This window comes from Lycorma delicatula, chromosome 7 (assembly GCF_047948215.1).
Source record: "Lycorma delicatula isolate Av1 chromosome 7, ASM4794821v1, whole genome shotgun sequence".
In the NCBI taxonomy this organism is placed as follows: domain Eukaryota; kingdom Metazoa; phylum Arthropoda; class Insecta; order Hemiptera; family Fulgoridae; genus Lycorma; species Lycorma delicatula.
Genome location: NC_134461.1, coordinates 89,529,599 through 89,552,233, shown reverse-complemented (window position 1 = coordinate 89,552,233; position 22,635 = coordinate 89,529,599). Strand labels below are relative to the sequence as shown.

The 22,635-nt window shown below is 32.1% G+C and overlaps 1 protein-coding gene across 1 annotated transcript in view; it reads left to right on the top strand.

Moving 5' to 3' along the window:
• LOC142328143 (lysosomal aspartic protease-like) overlaps positions 1 to 11,301 on the top strand; it is a 61,964-nt gene extending 50,663 nt beyond the window's left edge. Inside the window, exons 8-9 of the mRNA XM_075371684.1 lie at positions 3,947 to 4,039; positions 10,923 to 11,301. Coding sequence (XP_075227799.1) covers positions 3,947 to 4,039; positions 10,923 to 11,081 — 252 coding nt within the window. The 3' untranslated portion in view covers positions 11,082 to 11,301. The remainder of the gene's footprint in view (positions 1 to 3,946; positions 4,040 to 10,922) is intronic.
• The last annotated feature ends 11,334 nt before the right edge of the window (positions 11,302 to 22,635 follow it).

Genomic DNA, 22,635 nt, shown 5'->3' with positions numbered 1-22,635 from the left:
AAGCGCTGCAGATATGGTCACAGGGCTAAATTTTGTAAGTTTGTCTTGATATGTGCTCATTGTGGCGAGGAGAGCCACAAGCCTGACGATTGTTCGCATAGGTCCAAGGCCAGAGCCTTGGACCTATGCAAACCTGTGCTAACTGTAACAGGTTGCACAAGAGTCATGAGCACCCACTTGATAGTAATGAGTGTAGCTGTTACGTAAGGGCCGTTGCATTTTACTTTAATTCCTTAGATGGTTAGGTTCAGTCAGCTAAATGCCAGGGTGTTATGTAGTCCAGGTTGAGTTAGGTGAGGTTGTAGAGAGACGGAACCTTGATGTCCTTCTGTAGCACCCATATGTAATTAGAGTTGATCTGCCAGGCTTTCACAGCTGGAAAAAGTTTTATGTACAGGAAGTCACTTGATAGTGTTTTTATATGGCAGGTTTCTGATGTGCATCACTTTGTGGTCAGACTTGCCATTCACAGTCAGAACCTTACAGTTATTTCATATCTCCAGTACAGGGATCCCGCTGAGGAACACCTAGCGAGATGGGATAGGATCCTTCATATTGTGGGTAATGGTCCAATCCTTATTGGTGTCTATGTTAATGCAAAGTTGCTTTTCTGGCACAGTGGGACCACTGATAGATATGGCGGTGGCTTAATTGACAGTTTCATTGTGCAGCACAATTTTGAGGTCTTTAATGTTACGGACCAGTTGGACACTTACATCGGTATGGTTAATGGACGAAGAGCCTTTTCAGATACAAATATTGACATCACCATTGGTAGGGACATCCCTGGCAGGGTCCTTGATTGGTGTGTGGTCGACGACTGTTCTAGCGACCATCAGTTAATACTTTTTGAAATAGCAGATGAGCTGCGCAATGGCCATGAGGGACACTTATCCCTGGTAAACTTTCCTGTTTACCAGGGATGCTTCCTGCATGGAAAGGCGGATTGGCCGAAATTCTCCTCTTTGTTGGAGTCCAGACTGGAGATTCATTCTCAAAACCTTGACAGCCTGCCATTAGATGTCCTGGCAGAAAATTTCACTTCTGCAGTGAAGCCGAGACTTCACTTCTGCGGAGGCTGAAGCCGCCATCCCTAGAGGCACTGGCTGGGAATGTTTATCGGGTTGGTGGTCTTGGAATCACAGTGGACGTCCTTGTTTGAGCACTTCCAGTAGTCCTTGGTCCTCTAACCAGAATATATAATAGGTTGTTCTTCGCCAGCCACTTTCCAGCATGTTCGAAGCGTTGAGACTTGGTGTTGTTGTTCAAAGGTGGCGACAAATTCCTACTGTAAGTTCTTCTTACTGTCCACTAACGCTCTTACCTGTGATTGGCAAGGTTTTTGAGAAGGTCCTATATTTGTTTATTAATGTTAGATTGGCCACTGGTCATTTACTTATGGACAACCAGGCAAGAGCACTGAGAATGCCATACTTAAAGGTGATGGATATAGCTTCTTCTAGTCCATATAAATATCTATTAGGAATTTTACTGGACATATTCAAGGCATTTAACAACTTATGGTGACCCTCTGCTCTGTTTCAGATGCAGAAGCGTAAGTGTACATGAAATGAATTAGAAGTGCTCTCAAGTTATTTCAGCCATCAGACTGTTTCCCTGCGTGATGGCGGCTTGGAGATTCGTAAGATCTCACAGTGCCTAAAGGATGCCCTCACGGTGATCTGAGTCCCCTTCTTTGGATCATAGAATTTGATTCCATGTTGTGTTTAAGATTGCCATGTGGTTGTCGTGTCGTCACTTATGCTGACGACGCACTGCTCCTGATTGAAAGGGATTCGCGTAATGAGATAGAGTTCTGAGCTGCTCATGCTTGTGAGACACTCTGACTGTGGAGTCTCCAACATAAGATGATTTTCAGCCCAGAGAAAACCACAATGATGTTGCTTAAGGACCGATTTGCTGCTTCCCAACGAATCCATGTTCAGATGGCTGGTCTCCCCATTCGGTACATATGGCTCAAAAATACCTAGGTTTTATCCTTGATAGAATTTTCGGTTCAAGGAATGGAACTTCTATAGTATGTAGCAAAGAAGGCCGCTGATGCTTTTTATGGAATCTGTAGTCATTCATCCCTATTGGGGGTTGAATTACCATACCATGCATAACCTTCACAAAGGTGACAGCAAAACTATTGCTGACAGTAGTATGCTATCACAGTACGCTATTCTTCAAAAGTACTTTCTTCAAGCGGACACATCATCATAACTAAGATTTTAGAGGTTAGGTTTACAAAAATATTAATCGAACAGCTAACACTGTTGACAAGGTTACCAGTTAACACTTACAAAAGTTTCAGTTGCATGCATTAAGCGTTTCCTTCACTAAAAATGTGTGTCTGTTTAATTATTGAATGACCCTCATATCTGGGTTCGACCACCAAGGCCAGATGCATATTATACCAGTGCCAGGGAAACAATTTAGTGATATAAGAAACTTGGTATCCATATATTAAAATGTTCTTCTCTAGGTTAAAAATTTATTGAAAATTGATGTCAACGAAAATATAATTTTTTGATTAACGACTTAGTACTTGAAGTATTGCTTGGAAGATGAATAACAAGTAAAAAAAATTTTTTCGCATGCAGCTTTTCAAGATAGTCATTAAATAGAAGAAAAAGTAATGTTGGTGGAAAAGGCCATATGCTCCTGGTAAAAAGATTTTGTCAGTGGAAACGATGGTTTAGATATAATAAAGTAATTATTTTACGAATAAAATAGCATTGATTACTATAACAAACCACATTCAGTTGGTGCCATATGGCAAACTGTAACCCCAAAGTACATGTATGCATGCATTCATTCAGGAGGCTGATGGTGCCAAAAGATATATTTATTTATGGATTTATAAGTGACATTAGCATCAAAATATTAGTAAATAGTTATGTCCTTGAAGTCAAAAACAAATTTGAAGTAATAATATCGGTAAAACCAAAAAAAAATGATAAGCTTACATTATTGGAAATTTTGCTGCCACTTCTTAGCGTAAAAATTAAAAATTATAAGTTGAATTTGTCGAAATCAGTAAATACGATTTCAATAAAAATCTTTATTGCATTTATTTTGTCGAATGGTTTTTAAATTTCTTAAAAACGTTAAATTTCATAAAAAAGTTAAATTTGAAATTTAATTTCCTAAAAAAAATTCTTTTTATTTTAATAAAATATTATATTAAGAAACAGTTTTTGTACAGTATTTTTTTTTGTTTTTATCTTTTATCCCTATCTTTTTTCTTAGTTCAAACAATCTTTGTGAAATTATTTAAATAAAAATTTAGATTTTGCTCAGAATTACTACAGAATAAAAACATATATTTAAACTCATTGCACAGACATGTGTCCAAGGTAGATTCACTTATTCAATTATTTAATGATCTGACCATTTTCTAGAAAATTATTTAATATAACACTGGTCTTACTTAAATATAATACTTAGAAAAATTTGTTTCCAGCATAGCTTTTATTTTACATAAGCTGATAGACGTTCTTATCCACAAAATGTCCATCATTAGCATTCATAATGATCTCTTTGTAGGTATAATTATGTTTTAATTTAATCTAACAGATTATGCTTTTTTATCTTAAGTACCATGAAGTTCTTATTGAATTAAATGATGAAAAGTTAATTGGGTATTCAGATCACATATTACCCTTTCATTCTTGCAAAATTGTAGATTAATTAACTACAACACTTAGTCTACATTAGTACAAAAGTTTAGAAGTTAATAGAAAACTTATGAAGAAGACATATGTAATAAAAACACCTATTTAATCATTTAAACTTTTTATTGAGCTTTAGGTATAAATTTGGAAACTGTGAATGTTGTTATCTTTAGTCACATTGTTTTGTTTGCTTATTATTGTGTAGAGAATAAACCATGTTGAAATTTTTGTTTTGTTGTAGTATATACATGTACTCTCAATTTCAGGTTGACTGTATTGAAGTACTGAAGTTACCTACAATATATTTTCAAATACAGAACACTGTATTCAAGCTGAAAGGAAAGGAATATATACAGGAGGTAAAACAATTTTTTTTAAATATTTATGAATTAAAGATACTTTTTCCTGATTAGCCTCCAGGAATTACCATTCAGGTATTACTTCAGAGGATGATATGTATGAGTGTAAATGAACTACTGCAGTCTTGTACATTCTCAGTTTGACTATTCCTGAGATGTGTGGTTAATTGAAACCCTACCACCAAACCCGTATCCACGATCTAGTAATCAAATTTATATAAAAGTAACTGCCGTTACTAGGACTTGAACACTGGAACTCTACTTCCAATCAACTGATTTGGGAAGAAATGTTCATCAGTAGACCAACCTGGCGGGTTATATTAAAGGTACTGAACACCAGGTACAGTATAATATACTATTTCATTATAGCAGCATTTCTCAACCTGGGGTTCTCAGTGATATGAAAGGGGGATTGCCTACAACTTTACACATAAACAACAATGAAATCACTTTATGAGAAAAAAATTATTTATTATAAACATTTTACTTATTTATAACTACACATGAAAAGAAATTAAAGTAATGAAAAGTTGTGTTTGTTTCTCATTTAAAAGTTTCTCCGTAAGTGAAACTATGTTAGAAACGCACAAAAGCAAATCATTTTCAAGTGATAAAAGACGATTCCTATCTTTATTTTTTAGCACAACCATAGACGAAAACCCTTTTCCCAGAGGTAAGACTTGGTGAAAGGGATTAATATTTTCTGATCTATGTTAGAAACGCACAAAAGCAAATAGTTTTCAAGCAATAAAAAACTATTCATATATTTAGTTTATTGCGCAACTATAGACGAAAATCCTGTTCACAGAGGTAAGACTTAGCGAAAGGGATTAATATTTTCAATGCTTCTGAGACTAAATTCCCATATTCACTTTGAGAAGCAAGTCAAAACATATCTAAATCTTCAGATGTGAATTATAGTTTTATCGGCAGACATTTTGATGAGCTGGTCATAAATCCCAACTGGTAACTTAGCAGTTGCAACAGTGTTTTCACTAAATGAATTTAGTACCCATCTCTTCATGAAAATCATTTTTATCTTTTGGAAAATACTCTGCCAACTGAATTTTTAGTTCCCGCAAATGCATCATTATGCTATCCAAGCTGTGGTGAAATAGTGACTTCGTTTAAATTTTTATCCGTATGAAATGAGTGAAAACACTATCAAAAGATTTGCTCTGAAGGCAAGTAAACCAGATATCAAGGTTTTTAATGAAAAGCTGAAAATTTTATGTCATAAATAAAATGTTTTTATCACGTCCTTGTAAATTTTCATTCAAGTTGTTTAAATGCAAAAATATATCAGTTAAGTAAGCCAACCACAACATATAGTCATTATTCTATAAAAACATTGTCAATGGCATTTGTTTATCCCGGAAAAATATTAATTCATTTTGCAGTTTCAATAACCAGGTTAACACTACCCTGCGATAACCATCTGACTTCTGTTTGGGAAAAATTTTTTTCTTTGTGCCCATTTCATCGCATAGTTTAGCAATAGTTTAACCGCTAATTCTGTAATAGTTGACTTTTAATAAAATTAACAACCATTTTTACAGCTTCACAAAGAGTTTTTTTCAGCATACTTTTTATGGCAACAGCATGTCTGTGAAGGAAGAGTGCATCCATTCAACTCTTGATATAAGATAATTTTTTCAGAAATCCACTATTCTTTCCTATTATTACCTTTGCACCATCACTGCATACTGCAGTATATGTTGTAGTTTTTAGTAGCTTCATAAAAAACATCAAAAAGACATTGCCTTGCATGAGCAGGTATTGATTTGCAAGACAAAATTTTCTCTGATTGATCTGTCGCTATCGCATTCATATGTCGCAAAACATGAGAACTGAATGATGTTTGCCACATCTGTTGATTCATCAAATTGAATACTAAAAAAATCACTTGAACTCACTTGCTGAATTATCTGACAACGAATATCGGCAGCCATGTAATCAATTTGCCTTGATACTGTGTCGTTAGATAGCAAAGTTTTTTCAAATTTTTTGCTTCTTCCTCACCTATAAAAAACATTGACCATATCACTTGCAGCAGGCAGTATGATGGGGTTCAAGATAAATATGGCATGAGATAAATTTCTGGATAACCCCATTGGTAACCTTCATTTCTTTCATAATTCACTAGTGTTATACTTGAATCACCAATCCCTCAGGTAGTCACCTATGATGGTGAGGAAATACTCAGGAATCCTAAATTCTGCTTAAGTGTGTTCAAAGTGGCAGAACTGAATGAAGCTTTCCTGACATCCAACATCACCAGCATCACTAACTGCCATCTAGCAGGAAGCCTGTGCCCACTTCACAGCCTCAATCACCTCAGAGGTGGCTTGAATGGTAGAGTGATCTCTCTGAAACCCATGTTGCCTCCTGAAAGATCACTGAACCTTCCAAACTGCAAATTTAGTCAGGTCTCAGCAATCTTTCAAGCAGTCATAATGCCTTGTCCAGCATGCATAATGGTTTGTAAGATCTCGTTTTTGTTTGTAATAAACACCAGCCCCATAATCTTCCAATGGGCCAGAAAAGAACTCTCCCTCAGGCATGTATTGTATATGACAAGAAGGTTTGCTTGGCATTTCTTCCGTATTTGATTGCCACCCCATTTGATTGCCCTAAAGCATAAGACCGAATATCTGTGCCACAAACGGCTACAGAACTACAAAACAATTTAACGATCAGTGTCCTAACTAGCTCCTAGAGCTAGCCTAAAAGCTTAAGTGGAATAAGTGTGTTACCATATACCACTCGGTTGCGTGTCCCACCGCCCACTTGTCATATATCATTAAAATGGGAAGGTGCACCCCATCAACTACTAAAACATATATGACTGTCAATTATTAATTTATCTTGTCAAAGACAGCAATTCACTGCCACGCCTAGGCCGCTGAATGCCAGCAAGTACCTGTCCATCATTAAAGCGCTTGGAGCCTTAATCTGACTGGTGGCCAGCCATATCCCTCGGTTAGCTTCCTACAGCAGCGCGGCAGGAGTCTTTTCCCTTAGGTAAACTACTGATGTTGGTTGAACAAAGCAACCGCATAAAGGACCCACATGGTCTGACATGGCTCTTGCCACTTGTGAGTGGCCAATTTTCCCCTTCACCTCTAAGTTCCAGGATGGCCTGAGTCCTGGCCCCCGCAAGAGCTGGGCAATCAAAATTTCATATGTTCGTCCGATTGGACCTCCCTGCAGATGCACAGCTCATCAGCTGCCAGGTAGAACCAAAACAAATATTGATTTAAATTTACATGGTTGGAGAGCTCGGGCTCCCCCTGCCCTTAAAAACGAAGGAGAGGCATACCATCCCCCCAGATCCTACATAAATCTATACAAGAACCTTCTCTTAGTTGTGGTGTGCCATTCTTGCTGCCATGCTTCCATTGCAAGGCTGTAAAGCCTCCTCCACAGGCGGGAGGTGGGCAGCTGTTTGAAATTTTGAACTGATGCATTGAGATCACCGTTCTGCTCTGATACAGGCTCGGCTTGAAACCGCATCCCAAATACCTCGGCCTCCCTGCCTTTTTGCAATTTCCACATGGCCGCCTGAACTTTCACCACTAAATCGATTGGAAGAGCCTTTCCCAATACAATAGTAGCCTTGTAGAAGGTTGTTTCAAAAACACCATTGCATACAATTAAGGCTCTGTGCTGGCAACTCCTAAATTTTGAATAAGTGCTCGATTTCTTTCCAACCTATGCGCCCAAATGGACGCTGCGTAAGAGGTCATACTTTTGAAGACACCTTAGTACATCATGTATAAATGATGGCTGGAAGTCCGTAATCCTGTCAAGCAATCCTACTAAGCTTGTGCCTCACAGAAATGGTGTCCACCGCTACTTACCCAGTGTGGTTGCTAAACAGCAACTTCTCATTAAAAAAATACCTAGGTACTTATGAACTCGAACTTGACTGATTACACAGCCTTTATACTTAATACGGGAGTTACGACTGTACGATAATTTGTGTGCACCCTTGAGAAGCATTAACTTCATCTTGGGCACAGAAATCCTTAAATTTTGAATGTCCATCCAGCCCTCTGCAGTTGACAAAGCTGCCTGCGCTCGGTCTTCTAGTTGTGGTCATGAATTTCCACAAACTATCAGGAGACAGTCATCGGCAAAAACCTGGGCCGTGACTCCTTCCGGGAATGTCAGTCCCAAAAATCCGTCGAATACTAGGTTCCATAGCAAGGGTCCAAGAACAGAACCCTGCAGGCTTCCCCTGTTGACGGATTTTTCCACAACTAGGTGCACATCCTTAAACAGAGCTACGCAATCTGAGAAGTACTATGGCCTGCAGGGCTACAAGAACATTTCGGCGTTCCAACTCATAGAGGAGAGAACTCCAACACAAGGAAGGAAATGCTGCCTCTATGTCAAACCAGTATATTGTATATGCCAAACCAGAGTTGTGGGTTTATCCTTACAGCAACCTCCAGCTGGACACCATTTGTTCCTGGTGCCTTCTTTTTCATGTAGCTGCCTACCTCCATGAGCTCGTTGGTAAATTCTGAGGCATCTCCCAACCCAACTAAATAGTCTACGTATTTCCTCGCAGAATGCATGGGAACAGACAAACATAGGAACTATCTTTCCCAAAAAGGCAGCCTTCATCACCAAGTTTGCACTTCCCAAACGAACTTCCGGTTCACCAACTTATAGACCTTACGTCAGGGGTCCTGATCGATCTCAGCACATTTTTATTGTAAAAGAGTTTTTTTGAGCAGAAAATACAGTGTAAGGTAAAAATTATAAAAACTTTACCAAAGTCTGAGATATATATCTTTACTACATATCAAAGAAGAGGCTTTGCTATAAATCAAGCTTCTTCAGGCTTCCAGTGAGCGTGCTGGGTGTTATTTTGTCACTGACTATCTGGTGTTTGGATTATGTTTTGAAGAATCATTTTGTGATGTATTCAAAGAGTGTAGGCAATTTTTATATGTATGTAGATTTTTCAGTTTCTCAAGTGTTTCTATTTATAATCTTTTAGTATTTGACTAAACATGCATTAATTTGAGATTGGACAAGTGTGTAATCACAAGATACTAATACTTGCATATTGGTGTTGTGCTAGATCACACTTGAGCATCTCAAAATGTATGAATATATGAACAGAACTATAAATGAACAAACATGTATACTCTTTTGGCATGTTATAAAATAACAGACATCCTTAATTACCTAATCCAAACACAGTGCCACATCCAACAATAATGTGCAGTTGTTAATGAAGAAAATTAATTTAAGTAAAAGGTATCTTAGATTTAAAGATTCTTAAAGTGTACATAAAACTGTTAAAGAGTGAAAGAGTGCAATATGAAAACAGTTATTTATCTTTAAAAATTATGTCATTGATATCTTAAATCAACCTTTTAAAATCTTTAAATAAGTAGTAAGAACCTAATGGAGTTCATGTATGTCAATCTGTAACTTTTTATGCTAAAGTTTATGGTAAAGAGGAACTTTACCATAAATATTCCTATAGCAAGCATTTTGGTTCTTTTTAAACAGACATTTGTAATTTTTATATTATTATAAATTACCCCAATAAACTTAAAATTAATCTTTGAGCAGGTTGGAAAATCTAAATGCATATTTTCAAAAACACTACAAACTAATTGTATTTGTAATACCTTTTGCTATTTCTGTCACAGAAGCATTATCAAGAAAATCTGATCTTAAATTCCTTATTTCAGCTGTAGTAATTTATATCATTCTGAGTTTTTGGGAAATATTTTTCAGACTTTATCTGTAGAAAATTCAACCCTTTAAAAATTATACATCATAACCCGATTGATCTTGAAAGAAAGGACTGTTAATGTTATGATAGTTTATCTATGCATTTTGAGTTCCTACATTACAGTATAATGAGAAAAAGATTTTAAAAAGTTATCTACGATTACTACTTGCTCTTTTAAATGAAATGTAGTAAATAACTACAAGATTTTCAGATTTAACTTAATGTTTTAAATAAGATACGGTTAAACCATACTTCACATTTAAATTACTTCTGACCAAGCTCTCCAAGTCTCTTCCTGAAACAGAAAAGCTGAATGGGAAAAAGAAAGAACAGCAGGAATTTCTTTCCTATCGTCAATGGGATTTGTTATTATTTTGATCATTCATTACAATATCAAGAACTACATTCATTAATTCATTTTTCTGGGAGATCAAATAAAATGTTTTATAAATTGCCTTTTTAAAAATGTTAGAAAACAAAAAAAAAATATAGATGGCAAACTTTTTTTTCCGTTGTGTGTAACCATATATGGAATTGGTAGGTCAGGCCATATTTCTTAAAATTTTATACCCAGGAATCCTGGTAATAGTTATTAAAAAAAATATATATGTATATTTCTTATATTTTCCTTGTTGTTAGATAGAAAATTAGCTAAAGAAATAAAAATTTGTGCACTACATCTATAAAAAAATAATTCAAACCTTTTGAATGTGTATTTATAAATTAAACAATTTCATTAGTATTATAAACTGTATATTAGAGTTAGAGCAACTCATTCTTATATAGTCAGAGAACTTTGCATTGTCAAACTATAAATTCCATTCCTCCTGTGTTATTATAATTTAATTAGGTGGCATTCTGTTATTTCTTCAGACAATAAAAAACAAATACATTTTATTAAAGTTATATTTAAACTTTTGACATTCTATTGAAATTTTGTAATACATTTAACATCAAAATGTAATGAAAAAAAGTTTCAGTTTTTGAAAAAATTCATTATTGAAACTTAATTCATAACTGGAGGATCAACAGTTTTCTATTTTATAATTTTAGATTACCTTATCTTATAAATGTGTGTGTATATATATATATATATAATTTTTGTCTGGTTTTACGTAGATTGATGTTGGACCTTACCACAATTGTACAACAGCTTTTGTTGAATCACCAAAAACAATGCCAGATTTATGGACTCTTGGAGGAGCTTTCATGTACAGATACTATACTATATTTGATGTTGACAAGCAACAAATTGGTTTAGCCACTGCAAATTTGTAATAATGTTAATTAAAACACATTAATGAATAATTCACATAATTAAAAAAAATGTTGAACAATAAGTTTATGTTTTTATATTTAAATAAAATTAATATGAAAAAGTAGTTTTGCAAAAATTGTCTTGTACTGAATTTTGAAAATATTAAAATTATATATTTTTAAAAATGTAAAAATTTTTTTCATCTGTCAATCATTAATGAATAAATATTTAAATATTGTTGATGACTTAAAATTTTTTGGTCTACATAGATGCTTTTTGTCTATAAAAGTATTTCGTATATGTATTTATGTAAGGGTTATTTGAGTCTGGTTTCTGGTCTTCGGCAATGTTGGCTTGACTTGACAGATTGTAGGAGTTGCGAGTTGCTATCCATTGTAATCGGACGGAGCTTCCCCTCACAGTAGCATTTGGGTTCCCATTACAGCATCTGATGTAGTAGTGGTCCCCAGAGCCCCGCAGTGTTAAGTCAGCATCAGTTGTCTTTCACTGGCACAACTGAAGCGGTTCTCTCTGAGTGGGGCTTGTTTGGTGGCTGCACCTCCTGGCACTAGTGGGCTTCGTGCTGGGTGAGCCAGACCTGCTGCTTTGGTGGGGATATTGGCATCTACCACGGAATGCCACATCAGACCAGCTTTGGGACTTCTTCTTGATCTTCTCCTGGTGGTGGACGAAGAGTGAATGTTCTTGCATTACTGTGCTGCTTATAAAGCCACCTGTGTGTGGTGGGGGTGTTGTGTTGTTAGCTGGCTTGGTGGAAGGAGCACGTGTGCAGGCATATAGGTGAAGTGCAAGCTTCCCTCACATCTAACAGCTAGCATTGCGTTCACCATTAGGAAGCACACCATGCGGCAACAATATATATATGAAGCTGCTTTATTATACTGAATAATTGATTTTAGCTGTTCTTTGATTTTTATTTATTATATGTAATTTTTTTGACAAGCTGCCAATTCTTGTATCATCTATTCTAACGTGGAATGACATGTAATACTAATATTTAAACTATAATTTTATATCATTAATCAAAATTTAAACATCCTTGTATGTAATACTTTTTATACTGTATTCACACTCAATTTGGATTTAAGACTATTCTGATATCTTGGTTATACATTTTTACTTGAGATGTATTTGTTTTCTGAAATTATATAAACATGCTTTTAAATTTTATATTCATGAATCTATGACCATATATTTAAATATGCTATTAAAGAAAAAGACCTTAAAAATTATACACCTATAAGAAAAACAAAAGAATTATGTGAAAAATTCAGAAAAAAAACATGAAATAAAACAAGCCTATAAATAAAGGTAAGGTTATCGATAATAAATTATGTATTACATTTAGAAGTACTTACAGAATTGGTATTGTCAGTTTACATGAATATAAGAAATTTAATTGATAATTAAAAAGGTAAATAGCACTAATAAAAATTTTGATATGAAAATAAACAAATTGAAGAATCATAATAATAGATCCAATTGAAAACACAATTTATATCAAAAGGACTTCAACAAATTTAGGTCTCATAATAATCATCAAAAACATAAAAAAACAATTGAATAACAATTTTAAAATTGTATATTGTAAGTACAGGGACAGGGAAGACGAGTTGAAATCAGTTTTGCGAGAGAATTCTAAGCAAAGAGTTATTATGCGAGTTTGAAGCGAGAATATTCTGCGAGGAGGTCAATGAAGGAGCGAATTTCTAGTGCGCACAAGTTCGATGCGATTAGGAAGGTGACGACACAAGTAATTCCAGTACATGAAAACAAGAAGTAGTTCAGTGAGTTACTGTTAGCCTACAAGTGAAAAATATAATATACTAAATTTCTTTCATAAATTATTAGGGTAGTTTTATTTGTGAACAGCAAAGATATTTGCAGTGTATAAACTTTATACTTGTTTTTTCTACTGTACTATTGTTGTTAATACCAGACTAGTTGTTAAAATTGTTAAGATTAGCGGTCATGCTAATGTCTTTTGTGAATGAGACTAAATTCTCGTTTTCAATACTTAACTAACTGTAAATAAATCCTGATGTTTACTTTAAATTCTGTTTTGTATGTAATCACTGTTTATTATTATTATTATTATTGTTGCTATGATTATTATTTATTTATTATTATTATTCTTACTGTCATTGTTATTATTGATTTGCCTTATTTATTTATGTTCTTAGACTAATAAATTGCAATTATATAAATATTTTCAATTGTCATTCTCTCAATATCAGGATCAACCCGCGAACACGCGACAATACTTAATAAAAACATTGTACCTGCGTTTTTATAAACTGCAACAGTTATGAAATAAGATGTTAAGAAAACAACAAAACCTAACAAATTCAGCCAAACATTAAGATTTAAAAAAATATCATGAAGAAAAAATTAGGCAATCCGTTAAGTAAATCGGCAGGCGAGATTAAAAGATTAAAATTCTTTAGTTTAAACCTTCTCTCCTTTATTATGTATTTTTTACATTGTTCTGTACATTTGTACATTTTAAAATTGTTCTGATAAAGAATGAAAACATTTTCCCTGATAATTTCTCCTGACTATTTCATTAAGCTTAGTAAAACTTCTTACAATAAAGGTTAAAATAAAATTAATAGTCATATTTACTCTTCGGTATTTTCGTACTCTAGGAAGCCATAATAAATCAACAAAAGTATAACCAATAAAAAAATGTATATGAAATCATGAAAAGATTACAGAAATACTATTATTAGGATAAATTTTTTATCATTTTATTTTTAAAATTTGAACTTCATTTTATTTAATTAAGCTTTAGTTCTATATAATTAAGTTGTATAATTACTTTGTAATAATTTAATAATACCAATTTTAATAATTTATGTATACACTAGGAGCTGTAATTTAAAGAGTTGTAGAACACATGATATGAGACATGATACACTTCAGAAAATGGCAAATCTTCTTTCAGGAATTATAAGTATTCTGAGGTAATTTCTTTATTTAACAGAATTTACTGTTGGGTATCAGCAAACAACCTAAACAACCAAACATAATATTTTGACTTAAGTTTGTTAATGTCGCAAATTATATCTGAGGCAGGTTGTTTGCTGACTTCTGTTTGTGTAAGGCCAGAAAAGTTGTAGATGTTCAACGTTAAAAATGCTATGTGACCAGGTGCATTGTTCTGATAAAGAATGAAAACATTTTTCCTGAGTATGATAATTTCTCCTGCCTATTTCATTAAGCTTAGTAAAACTTCTTACAATAAAGGTTCATTATTATAGCCATTCCCTTCTGGAACCCATTCTTGCAAAATTACAACCTTGACATAAATAAAGCACATTGAACATGACTTTGAATTTGGAACTTGCTTTGACAAATTTTGTTCATTTTTTGTTAATGAATGATATTCAGTGAATTGACTGTTGTTTTGAATCAGGATCTTAATGGAAGATCCAGGTTTTATCAAAAGGTGATATTTTAAAAAATGTGGGGATTGGCATCTAGTTGCTGAAGATGTCAAGACCAAATTTCCGCGCGACATTCATTTTGCTATGTTTTGAAAACCCAAAGGACTATCATGGCAGAAACTCTTCTCATGTTGGGATCCTCATGCAAAATTTTACATACAGTCTTTGTCAATGCTTACTGTTTCTGATATTGTTCAGACACTAAGTAGTAGTCTTTTCAAACAATCTGGTTATTTTTTTCTTAATTTTTCTCTGGTTCTTGTTGTAGAAGTAATCCAAGTTGATTATCATCTTTTACATTCTGACATCCTTCACTCATTGGCACTCTAACACACATGCACATTCTTCCCCTTAAGAATTTGAAAATATTCATATGGAGTTTTGTTCAAGTTTACTAAAAGTTTAAACTTAGCATTATTTCAACCTATAACACAAAACACAATTCCACTAAACAGTAAAGTGTTGATGTTTGTCATGCAGTTTCTGATATGTCCAATGTTTCTGCCATAGAATTCACAGCTTTCTCTAAATAATGAGTAGAACTGGTCTATTATTTATTAAATACAGCTCATACTTTACATTCCAGTTTAAATTTGACCAAAATATGTCATACAATACATGTAGTCATAAAGAAAGTAACAGAAAATTAGACAACAGTTATCTAATAACCATACGGCCTCATTTGATTACTTAAGATGCAACAACCTCGTCTACCCTGGATTAATGCAAATAACATTAATGACTTGTTTACAGTTATTGCCTCATAATGACAATTTGCAAAGCATACCAATCATTTTGTTAATCACTTATTTAAAAACTCTTAGCAACACATACATGCCAAGTTGAGTTGTGTGTTTGCCATCCACAATTCTCCAATAATTCACAAAACATGAAATACTGGATCACCAACTATCTATGAAGGTCAATGGAATGCAGGTTTAAAAAAAAATAAATAGGCATATTTACTCTCTGGTGTTCTCATACTTCTAGGAAGCCATCATAAATCAACAAAAGTTAACCAATAAAAAAATGTATATGAAATCATGAAAAGATTACAGCAATACAAATGTAACTACAATTAAAAATTAGTACTGAAAATGACACAAGGCTTGAAGATTCCACTCAATTGCACAGTTCTAGTAAATTGCTTTGCTTAGGATTATTTTATCAATAATGGTGGTAAAATAGAGTATGATTTTATAATATTTACACATACACACACAGATAAATAACAAAAATAACTAAAACAGTTGTTAACATTTATTAAAAACCTTAAATGGTGAACAATTATAACTAAAGAATGATGAAGTTTTTTTATTAATACGTAGCTTGTTAAGATTGTATTATTAGCATAAATTTTATATCATTTTATTTTTAAAATTTGAACTCAGAAAATGGTTCATCTTCTTTCAGGAATTATAAGTATTTCTAGTTAATTTCTTTATTAAACAGAATTTACTGTTGGGTATCAGCAAACAACTATCCCTAATATTTTGACTTAAGTTCGTTAATGTCTCAACTTATATCTGAGGCAGGTTGTTTCCTGACTTCTGTTCGTGTAAGGCCAGAAAAGTTGTAGATGTTCAACGTTAAAAATGCTAAGTGACCATGTGCATTGTTCTGATAAACAATGAAAACATTTTCCCTGAATATGTAAATTTCTCCTGACTATTTCATTAAGTAAACTTAGTAAACTTAGTAAAACTTCTTACAATAAAGATTCATTATAATAGCCATTCCCTTCTGGAACCCATTCTTGCAAAATTACTACCTTGACATAAATATAGCAGAGTGAACATGACTTTGAATTTGGAACTTGCTTTGACAAATTTTGTTCATTTTTTGTTAATGAATGATATTCAGTGAATTGACTGTTATTTTGAATCAGGATCTTAATGGAAGATCCAGGCTTTATCAAGAGATGATATTTTAAAAAAGATGGGGATTGGCATCTAATTGCTGCAGATGTCAAGACCAAATTTCCGCGCGACATTCATTTTGCTATGTTTTGAAAACCCAAAGGACTATCATGTCCAAAATGGACATGGATGGAAAAGTAGTGTTAATAATAAAACGCGATGGATGCATGATCAATTTTATTGCATTTTCCATTCATAATGCAGACAATAGCAATTCTGTAATATTAGTAATAATTAACAATGAAACAACAAATCATATCAACTGTCATTTTCTCATTAAATTTTTTCATTATTTAAATAAATAATTGCCATAATTACTGAATTTATTATTTTAATACTCAAAACATTACTGTGTTAATTAGGCAAGGTTAGCGAGTGTACGTTAAGTTTGATTAAATTATATTTATAAAATATAAATTGTTATATTGAGTGAGTTACTAAGATGTTCAAACTTGATTAGCGAGTAAAATAATATTTTTTCATTTTAAAATTATTTTTATGCCCAAAATCAAGGAAATATAATGATTGTTCAGGAGGGTTGGGATGGGGGTAGAGCCCCTCCGATTGTTACAATATACGGTCTAAATGTAAAATTATAATTTTACCTTCCGATAATTTAAAAAAAATATATATAGAAAAAAATCGAAAAAATTTATTGACTAAATTTTTTCCATTTTTTCTCGACTTAAAATTGGTTTTTAACATGATAATTATTTTTGAGTGATTTGGTAGAGAATTTTTGGGTGGCATATAACGAAAGTACCGAACATAATCGCCAGGTATAATTGCCTAGTAAATTTTTACACAGACTTGAATACTAGATCGTGGATACCGGTGTTCTTTGGTGGTTGGGTTTCAATTAACCACACATCTCAGGTATGGTCGAACTGAAAATGTACAAGACTACACTCATACATATCATCCTCATTCATCCTCTGAAGTATTATCGGAACGGTAGTTACCGGAGGCTAAACAGGAAAAACAAAGGTATAAATGCAATGTTCAGCATTTTAAAAAGTTTACGGTTGAAGTGTAGAGAAGAACAATTGCTGACATTTACAGAAACCAAACTGCAACAGTAATGATTGAAGAACATAAGAAAGAAGCCGTAATTAGAAAGGGAGTCCGACAAGGATGTTCCCTATCTCCGTTACTTTTTAATCCTTACACAAAACTAGCACTTAATGATGTTAAAGAACGATTTAGATCCGAAGTAACAGTGCAAGGTGAAAAGATAAAGATGCTACGATTTGCTGAGGATATAGTAATTCTAGCCGAGAGTAACAAATATTTAGAAGAAACAATGAACAGCATGGATGAAGTCCTACGCAAGAACTACCGCGTGAAAATAAACAAGAACAATACGAAAGTAATGAAATGTAGTAGAAATAACGAAGATAGACCACTGAATTTAAAAAATAGGAAGAGAAAAGATTATGGAGGTAGAAGAATTCTGTTATTTGGGAAGTAGAATTACTAAAGATGGAAGAAGCAGGAGCGATATCAAATGCCGAATAGCGCAGGCGAAACGAGCATGATTTGAGTGCATCGTCTAATTGAAGTTAGGTATAGGAAGAATTTTTGCGTGAAACCTTCGCTGTTAGCAAAGGCGGGACCAAATATATCCCATTTAATAAAAAATATTATGTCTGGAAATTAATTTATAACAAAATTCATTTTACATTTAGTAATTTTCGCTGATATTAATTAACAAATTAATACCTTATTCTGTCTTAGAGAACATAATATTACCAATTTTTTTTCTTAACTGAAAAAAAATATATCGGTTTAAAAAACAAAAGTTCAGTTTTGTAAATTACTATTGAAAAAAAATGTCTGTTAATTTTCGACTACATCGGCAATTGTGATGACGTAATTTGTTTTTATTAAGTAATTTTAATACAGGTAAAAGTAAAAAAAAAAACGTTTTGAAATTGCTTCCTTCTTTTATTTTAAATTCAAATATATATTTTAAAGCGATTATATATATTGAAGATTACTAAGTTACGTCAGGAGGGATTCATTAGAACAATTAAACAACTGTAATACAATTGACCAATCAGAAACACAGAAAAAGTAATTAACTTGTTTTTCTATTCTTATAACAAACAAAGTTGTTTGTCAAAATTTTAACGTTGGACGGATAAGATATGTCACGAGGGAGTCGCTCGGGTCTGTAACGATACACTCCGATGTGATTGACCAATCATAAACGCAGAACAATAATTAACTTGTTTTTCAATATCTTGTAACCTCATACGAAGTAAAAGACAGTATCTCCGAAATCGTTGAACCGTGTACATCTCCTTCGTGTGGTACCTTGAACAATCGTCTAGACTGGATAACCACATAATTTAGGACATTATTTTAAAGTGAGGGACATTTATTTTATTGCATACAACATAGTTTTTATTTTTTTTAATATATCAGTTTTAAATTAAACATTTTTTTTCTTGATTACAGTTTAATGAAAATTAAAATTTAACGTAGATTTTTTAAAGCACGTTGCTACAGTTTATATGATGATCTTTTTTTATGAAATTTTGTTTTTTAATTTAAAATCTATTCTAGATAAATAATAATCTTCCATTTTACAAAATTTGTTTTATTCAAAAAAAAAGAGGGGTGATGTAATCTTTTTTTGAAATGGATACATCAACATGGCAAAATTTTTATAAAATTAATTACCGATGAATTTTATGTAGGAACTAAAATGAATTTTATTCAAGAAAATGCTATAAAATGTATTAATATTTTCAATAATTTTATAGGAATTGCCAAATTTTTATATTACATCTGGATACTTGTATAAATAGTTAAGTGTTATTTATATGTACTGAATAGACATGTTTTTTCTTGCGCTTGGCTACCTTTAATGTCTACTGAAAACAAGTACAATACCTTGGTACGATGAATATCTTGCAGGAACTATCAAATTTTATTGTTTGATGTATTGAACACTTTAATTATTAGGAAATATTTTTTAGAAACTGTATTAAGATAAGATTGTAGTTTGAATTAAAAAACAATAATGTGCAGTTATGTATCATATTTAAAATACTCATATTCTTTTTTAGTTTTTTTCAGATCATAATAATTTGTTATTTCCCCGCTTGAACAATCTTAATCTTCTTTCATACAAAATCATTGAACCAAATCTTATTGGACATCCTCACATTTTCACATCTATGTTATCAATTTCTTTTTTCAGTAATTCTCTAGAAAGTTCTAGAAATAAAAGCCAATTATCACTTGTACAAATATTTTCCATTATTGCAGAGGTATTCTTTCTTTATTTCTCAAGAGTTTATAATAATAAGAAATTATCTTTTATCTTGATTAAAGATAATTTAAAATTTATTTTTGTTTCCCATATTTCTAAATTTTTCCTGGACATCAGTTGTAGTTAATTGCATTCATTTCTGGGTCTCTTGATTGTAACCTGGAAAAGAAATCTTTTGTAAAGGTATTTTATTGTGTAATCAACCAAACCTGTTTTAGCTAAATTTATTTTAATTTTTTTCAGCTCGCTAATAAATAAAACCTGAATATTCAATACTTGTTCTAATCCATTTTCAATATTTTCATTTGATCCATTACCATTTGTAGTGAATTGCCAACTGACACACAAATTTCTGAATACTGTAATACAATTAAAAAGGTTTTATTGTATTTTTTAATTATTTTCAAACAGGTGCAATTTTTTTATTTATTCTGATTATACAGATGACTAGGTAGAAAAAAAATAAGCACATACTTTTTTTAATTACTCATTTTTCTTCTAAATGAATTTTAGTCTACGCTTTAATATATTTTTTATGTAATTCTTAACTTTGTTTGATTAGGTACTTTGGTGGTTAAGGTACTGATGTTCTATACCTCCTTTGTCGCTACATTCATATCAAAAAGTTAGCCAATTATTTCAAATAATTTCTTCATTGAAATCATTTACAATTTTTTACTCTGTATTTTCTTTTCAGTTACAATTATTTTACTGAATTTATTTAATTATGTATAGCCATTTGTAAAACTTCATACAGGAAGAAAAATACAATCCCAGTTTATATTCATACCTTTATGGATTTAACTAGTCAAATGACCACATACTGTAAAGGTTCCATTTATTTTCATAATAACAAGCAGTACAATATAATCTTGTTCTTTATGTGAATTCTCTGTTTTTTAATGTAATGCAAACAATACAATTTTTTCAAATAAGCATTAGTTTCCTAACCTTTTAATTAAATATTTAAATTTAACCTCTTTGGAGAGATAAATGTTTTTACTATGTATATTTTGTATACAAATTATGTTTACACGGCTTTGTTGCCTCAAATACAGTAATTTTAACAATATACATAAAATAATTAGGTAGCTTGTAATTGCATGTCCTTGTTATGTAGCTAGTAATTTCATGCGGCTTGTAATTGCATGTTCTTTTTATGTAGCTTAGAAATATAACTTTTATCATAAAAAATTGTTTTACTAACATTGAGTAACTTACTAACATTAATTACACTAGTTTAAGTTTAGTTGATGGGTATTTTATGTATATCATTCATTCTGCTGTATTTGAGTTGAATATCTAAATTTAAATGTAATATAAATCGATTATCAATTATTAAATTATAACTGTTTCTTCAAAGAGGTTAAATTATAATATAATTGATTTTAAGGAACAGGGTACATAAACCACTTAAAGGCTGTTTATACAATTTCTCCAGTTTTGTTTAAATTTATTATTTTTAAATAAGGAGAAATTTGTGATTTACTAATTCATAGTATTGGCTTTTTTCAATCGTATTTGATCTGTTTATGTAAAATAGCCTTGCATCTTATTTTCTTTGTGGATTTGCTTTTATTTTATAATTATCCTAAGTAATTTCTTAAATAAATAACCATATTTAACAACAAAATTAATTCTAAAATGCCCCATTGATTATCTACATATAAACAAATTTAGGAATACAACACATCATCAGTTTTTTGGCATTCATTAAAAAAAAAACTTTTCACCCTAACCATCTAAAAAATAATAAGAAAATAAATGATGCATTTCATTCTATAAAAATATTACGTATGATTTAAAAGAAAATATATATATAAAAATTAGTAAAAGGATCAGGTAGTAAACCGATATCCTGTATCGATTTTTGTTACCATTCAACATTATTCTTAGCTGAAAATTTTAGCTCAGCCAAGTAAGTTCATATAACACACATTCCTGGATGCGATGTAGATCTGTTACCATCTATATCGGTGAACCTTAATTCAGAATAATGTTTTTGCATCTATTCTTGGTAAAGCGCTTTGATCTTGTACGAGAGGAATCCTTGCTGCCTTAAAAGGCGCTTATAATTTTCTTGAGCGAGTTATAATTTTCTTGAGCGAGTTGTCTTGTTTAACAATCTTCTGTGGATTACTCCTTTCTAACCTCCACTTTTTTCCTTTATTTTCTTCCACCTTGATCTATTAAACGGGTGTTTTTCAATGATTTCTCAATGGATATCTAACGATGCGGGGTCCGTAAAAAATTCAGTGTTCTTTGTATCTATCTAGTCTGGAGGAGGGTATAGCTTTTCTTGTGTACCTACTTAGCTAGCGATTCTATTTCTGTAAAAAATGCCTATATAAATACTTCTACCTCAGGTTAAATATTTAAGGAGTAAAAATGGACCCAGTAATCATTCCTAATAAATATTTTTGTTAGAAAAAGTTCAATGCTACCATACATGAAATAAATTTAATAACTAAAACAAAGCTATATTAATTTCACAACCGCTAATTGAATTTGTCTTACTTTCTTTTGTTTCAGGTAACTCAACGGTTCATTTAATATTCTAAGGGAGAGCTGCCATGTAAGTGGCCCTCCTTACATTGTGGTACCCCCTTTTATTGTAGTTTAATTTTCTACTAAAGGTACTTACTTTTGTTATTGTTTAATATTATAAATTTTCATGTTGTGTAGTTTCTAAGTTGATAGTATAATATTCTTATAAAATCGCGGTAGGTGCCTTGTCCTAGTAGGGTCCCCTGATAGGAACTTTCCTGTAGGGAATTTTTTATGTCTATTTTTGTGTATGTGTATGTTTCTGTTTCAGGTTTAACATAAATTTTACATTAAAATTACTTAGATAAGCAGTGTAAATTAAGTTTTATGAAAATAGATATAAATTTTGTATATG